The sequence below is a fragment of the Poecile atricapillus genome, chromosome 2 (genome assembly GCF_030490865.1).
Source record: "Poecile atricapillus isolate bPoeAtr1 chromosome 2, bPoeAtr1.hap1, whole genome shotgun sequence".
Lineage (NCBI taxonomy): Eukaryota > Metazoa > Chordata > Aves > Passeriformes > Paridae > Poecile > Poecile atricapillus.
Genome location: NC_081250.1, coordinates 43,061,930 through 43,067,929, shown reverse-complemented (window position 1 = coordinate 43,067,929; position 6,000 = coordinate 43,061,930). Strand labels below are relative to the sequence as shown.

General features: G+C 46.0%; 1 protein-coding gene across 4 annotated transcripts in view; it reads left to right on the top strand.

The window, feature by feature from the left end:
- The first annotated feature begins 5,030 nt into the window (after positions 1 to 5,030).
- CAPN7 (calpain 7) overlaps positions 5,031 to 6,000 on the top strand; it is a 32,170-nt gene continuing 31,200 nt past the window's right edge. For all 4 annotated transcript variants that reach the window (XM_058833706.1, XM_058833703.1, XM_058833702.1 and 1 more), the window contains exon 1: positions 5,031 to 5,240. In XM_058833706.1, coding sequence (XP_058689689.1) covers positions 5,139 to 5,240 — 102 coding nt within the window. In that variant the 5' untranslated portion in view covers positions 5,031 to 5,138. The remainder of the gene's footprint in view (positions 5,241 to 6,000) is intronic.

Here is a 6,000-nt window from a genome sequence, read left to right as displayed (position 1 = left end):
ATTTTCCTATTGATGGGTAAATTTTTTCAGATGCAAAGGAAGGATGATGAGGGGTTTTTTGACCTTTGGACAAGCTGAGCTATGGGACTTACAAATTAATCAAAGGTAGAATAGAACCTTGATACTTCAGCATTTCTTCAGACAAGTCTAAGCAGCAGTAAAGGCTGTCTGATCTCTGTCCAGTAGTCTGCTTCCATCAGCCTGTTAAAACTATACATCATTGTCTCCTCAAAGGACCAGATGCACACTTTTAACGTGCCCTGTTTCACCTGGGTGAGGGGGATTCACATCTCAGGGTCAACATCCCTGTACAGAGGTGCAAAGTGCTCTTCTGTGCTTCACTGAGACAACATTGGGCTGGAAGGCCTCTGCTTCACCCCACATACTGAGTTGTTAAGCCTTGCTCTAGCCAGGTGCAAGACAAGCGTCTCAGCTCACGTTGGCTCAACCAGCCTCGACAATTCTCTGCAGCAAGCCTGACAATTTTCCATAGCCAGTGATACAAATAGTCTGTTTTATGAAAGCCTGCTATAGACAGTTGTACAAGGATCTCTCCTCTGTATGTAGTAAACAGCCTGCAAAATTAAATGTTGTTAAATCACAGGGGAAAAAGCACCACATTAGGTACATAATGACAGATGCTAAACCATTAATCTTTTCTCAGAAAAGCTGAGTCACTCTGGAGAGTGCTCAGAACTTCGGTCAATGCTAAGCAGTGGTTAAAAGTGCAAACAGAGTTTTAGGCATCATTATGAAACAGAAGAAAACAATGCACAAGGATACAAAATTAATAAGACAACTCTAAAACTGCACATCATTTTGGTCACTCCATGTCAAAGGAAACATTGTGAGCCTGAAAAGAGATAATGGTAGAAAGAGATAGTAAAGAACACAAATTTATGGGCAAAATAAAAGATGTGAGTGATAGGATCATAATTTTTTTATAAACAAGGGAGAAAAGATGAAAAAATGCACTGAGAAACAGTATGGAAACTGGTTTATTGTTTTTGGTTTTGTTTTTGTTTTAATGGAATGTTATACAACAAATTTAAACATTCCCACAAAATATTTTGAATGTCAAAAGCAAAATGTGCTAAAGCAACAATTAGACTAATTAATTGAAAATAAACCCAGCAAGTAGTATCAGAGGCAATAATGTGAGTTCAACTCACAGTCTACAGGAAGCTGAGACAAAATACTACTTTGACTTTATCCTATTCCTATACTCTTTCAACAGGCATCAACTACATTCCAGTCAGAGGAATAAAGGACCAGAGTAACTCCTGTTCTGACTATGTATTGCCTCAACAGAGCAAAAGTAACCGTGGAGGAATTCACAGACCAAATCATATTGAAGGTTTGTATCTTTGGGGTTTTCAATGCCTGGGGTGAGGGGGGAAGCACTAAAAGCACTTTCCTCTTCACACATGCTCCCTGGCCCCTTGGTCATGGTCACAAGCCACAAGACTAGTCCTGGCCAGTTTTGGGGTCTGACCAACCCTTTTATCTCAGTCTCCTGGCATTCTTGCCTCCTTTCATCCTGTGTTTGGGTTATTACTCCTTCCTTGTCCTAAAAGTCCTGCATTCTTTCACACTTTTGCTAGCACAGCCAGCAGATGTTCATCCTGTTTTTGAAAGCACAGCAGAGATTACAGAGACAATATACATTTCTCTACCAAGTGGAATACATTTTAAAGATAATATACGTTTCCAAGGTAGCTATTCCTAATTAATGCCTAAATTTTTAACTCCCTTGTCTCATTATAAAGCATTAAAAAACCTTGGCTTCAGTCAAATGAAAATAGGTATATCAATAAACAAAATTTAGATAAGAAGCATCACCAACATGCAAATGTCTACAAATCCCTACAACACATGTTTGAAAAAATGAGGAGGAGAAGAGGCAGCAAAGCAAGAATCAAAAACTAGGAGGAAGGAAGAGGAGCTGGGAGACAGCAAATTACAGCATTATGTGAGACAAAAGAAAAAGAGGGATGAAAGTATCTTCAGAGGAAGGACAAATGAGAATTTACTGATTCTGCCTTGTTAGCAATGAAAAACTATGACACAGAAACAGAGACCTGAATTTCATCATCTGACACTGCCTCTGCAAAAAGGCATGGGGTGGAGGGAATAATATTAAGATAACATATAGAACATATGACCTTCGCAGAGAATACTGACTGCAAAAGGCAGGCAGGAAGGAAAGAAAGCAAGCATTAGATGAAATTAGGAAGGAAGGCACATAAGGTAAGTAAAAGGTAAGTAAAAGGTGTTAAGTAAGGAATACTCACAGTAAATATTACCAAAGGGAAGAAAAACTGGGGCAGAGGAGGACCTGGATGTGGAATTGGGAATTGTGACAGTGGAAAAAGGGATTTAACAATCTTAGTGGAAGTGGTTTTCTGCACAGTATCTTGGGAGGCAAGAGTTAACCATACAAACATTTCAATGTCTGGGATATATCAACATCAATTGAAAGAAATTATTCTTCCTCATCTAGAAAGAAAATGGGCCAATTTTAATATCTGTCTCCAAAAGTAAAACAGCACTACAAGCAAAAGGCAAAAAATTTATGTGCGTGAAGTCTTAGCTGCAGTCATGACCTTAATAACTTACTGTACTTTTTGTACATTTAAAAGTCTTTTGTAGAATTTTACAGAGGATCAGTAGGAAACAGAAACACACATGCCATTTATTACCTGAAAAGGGCCAATCACAGTGACCATCAAATAGTGAAAAAATAATTCTTCCAAGTGACATTTTTTAATCCAGATTAGCTGGAAGAGGCCTTAGTTTATGTTACAGAATAAGGGGTTTTGGCATGTAGATTTAAGTAAGGAACAGCATTATCTGTGGTTCTGCCCAGTTCAGCCTCCTTTTCATCATGTGTATCACTCTGAATACTTCAGAGTTGCATTTGATCCATAAATGGTTTAGTCTGAAGCCATGATACACAAATTAATTTTAGGCTATGCAAGTTACACCACTATGTGTCAACATCAACTTGAAGCAGACCCTGACTGAAACGCTTTCATTTTCATGGTATCATTAGGGAATATGGAACAAATAGAGCTTTATTCAGAAAAACCTTTTAGTGTAATGTGAATCTTTGCTGTGCTCAGACAAAACCCATAAAATATACTTTGAAAGAAAGAGAAAACTCAAAACTACTAACTTTTTAAGGAGCACAGCCAAAAAGGAAAGTTATGAAGAATAAAAGAACTTCCCCCTACATAGCAGATCTCAAAAACTGAGTTCCTTTTTGCACTAAACATTACTGTATTTATATAAATGCAGTCAGTAAAGCACAAAGGGATAAGGAAGAGAAGAAGATGGAATGGGAACACTTAACTCTGTACTTAAGAAAATTATAGGGAAAATAATAGATTTCAGTATTTCAGTACCTAGTACTCCTGCATTTAGCTGCACCTTGAACTAGATCTATAATCAGAAGACAGGCTGAAAAGACACACATAAAGGAGAGCTGCATAATAACTTGCCAGACGGTATTTTTATATCTCATGAAAACAATGCCTTGCAATAAACTGTATTTTCAGGCCAAAGTAAACGTCTGTAGAATCACAGAATTGTTCAGGTAAGAAGGAACCTCATCCAACCTTCTGTGGAAAGAGGAGCATTGATGAGACTAGCACCCTGTCTATACCCTCCTGAAAACTTCCAGCAATGTCCCCAGGGAGGCTGCTGCAATGAATGGTTGATGCTTCTATAAACATTTTCTTTCTTATGTCAAGATGAAACCTCTTCCAGTGCAACCTGTCCCCATAATCCCTTGCCATGTGACTTCTTGTGGAGGGTCCCCACTCCTCAAGAATCCCATCCCTCAGATTTCCCCGAACTGCCTCTTATGGTAGAAAAAAAGAGAAAATCCTGAACATCCTAGCTAAGCAAAACTGCTAGCCTGATTTTTTTTGTTTTAACGAGGATCAGTACAATAAACCCAGGATTTTTTGTTTGCTTTCCACTTTACACCTATACGACAAACAGGTGCACACTGAAAATGCTCTCTTTTAAAGGCTAGAAAACCTAGCTTCAAGGGGATTAACCATGTCCATCTCTATTAGCAAGTGAGAAATGGAAAAAAAAAGAACAACCTCACTCTGTAACCCCTGAGCTGCACCTGCTTCCTTCACTCATGACTGACAACCACGGGAAAGAAGGGATGGAAGAGAATCCAGGGAAGTGATTCTTCACCTGTACTCGGCACAGGTGAGGCCACACCTTGGGTGCTGTGTCCAGCTCTGGGCCCTTCAGTTCAGGGAGGACTCTGAGGTGTTGGAGTGAGTCCAGACAAAAGGAGCGACGGAGATGGTGAAGCGTCTGGAACACAAATCCTATGAGGAGCAGCTGAGGGAGCTGCGGGTGCTCAGCCTTGAGGAGGGGAGCACCTCCTCTCTCTGGGGAGACCTTATTGCTGTCTACAACTCTCTGTAAGGAGCGTGTATCCAGGCGAGGTCGATCAGTGACAGGACAAGAGAACGTAGTCTTAACCTGTGCCAAGAGAGGTTCAAGTTGGTCATTAAGAGAAATTTCTTCACCGAAGGAATGATTAGACACTGGGTTGCCCATGGAGGAGGTAGAGTCAACGCCCCTGGAGGTGTTTAAGGCTGGACGTAGCACTTAGTGTCACAGTCTGGTTGACACGGTGGTGTTCGGTCATGGGTTGGGTTCCATGATCTCAGAAGTCTTTTCCAACCGAACTAATTCCGCAATTTTGTAACCACGTAGCTCCCTGCGCGCGCTCGCCCCTCAATCGCCTCAGGCAACCGCGCGCTGCTCCCGCCCACCGCCTCACCCCCTCCGCGCGCCCGAGCACGCGCAGTGCGGCCCCGGGCGGGGCGGCCGCTGCCGGGGCGCGCGGGCGAGGGCGCGCGGTGGGCGTGGCCAAACGAGGCGGACCGGCCGCTCTCGGAGCCTGTGGGCGTGGCCACGTGCGCGGCGGGGCGGGGCGGGGGCGTGGCCAGACATGGGGGCGCGGCCGACGGGAGCGGCGGGGTCAGGGAGGCGGGGGAAGCGGCCGGGCGGGCGTGGGGCTGCTGGTGGAGGCGGGAACAGGGACAAGGTGGGCTTCGACGGGAGCTGTCGCCGCTGTCGCCGGCACCGGGAGGGCGCCGGCCATGGACGCCACCACGCTGGAGCTGGACGCGGTGAAGTTCGCGCAGCTGGCGGTGCAGCGGGACCAGAGCGGGCGCTACCAGGAAGCGGTCTTCTACTACAAGGTACGGCGGGGACGCGCCGGTTCCCTCGGGGCGCCGGTGTCTCCTTCCCCTCGCCGCGGGCCGCGTGATGCTCTTGAGTCTTGAGCTACAGGAGCGTTCGCTCTCCCTGCTTGGTCCCCCGAGGGCCGGAGAGGGGTGTTCGGCACCCCCGCGGCCCGGCACGGCCCTGCAGGCGGAGAGAGACGCGCTGGGTCAGTGCGGCCGCCCCCGCCCTCCTCCGGCGGGTGTGCGCCGAGGACGAGCTGCTCGGCCCGGGGAAGACGAGGCGGTGCCCGCCGAGACGAGAGCGGAAGGCCGTGCGTGAGCGTCGAAAGTTTTTCAGTCTCCGGAGGAGCCGCGTCCTTCAGGGCGGGTTGCGAAACGCCTTTTCCCTGCGTCGTGTTTTTAGGTGGGAAGGAGCGCTGGCCGTGCGCTGATGTTTACCGACAGGCTTAGGGGTAGCACTGCAGGTACTCCGGGTACTGCAGGTATTCCCGTTTAAAAAAACGGGAATGGGCACTTCTTCCAGCTGCTGGAGACACAGCCCCTTTAGTGCTTCTGGGAAGATTCATCATAACCTAAAAACGTCTCTGCCCGGCTGGTTCTACACTTTCATTCCTGGCCTCTCCTCAAGCCCTGCCGGGCCAAAAAGACTGATCGGTTTTATGCTGGCGATGTAAGCCCTGGGCATTTTGGAGAACTACAAGTGGTCAGGCTGCTGCTCCTGGGTGTGCAGCTGTGAGCAACTCTGTTGTACATCAAGTAAATAGAGAGGTTTGTG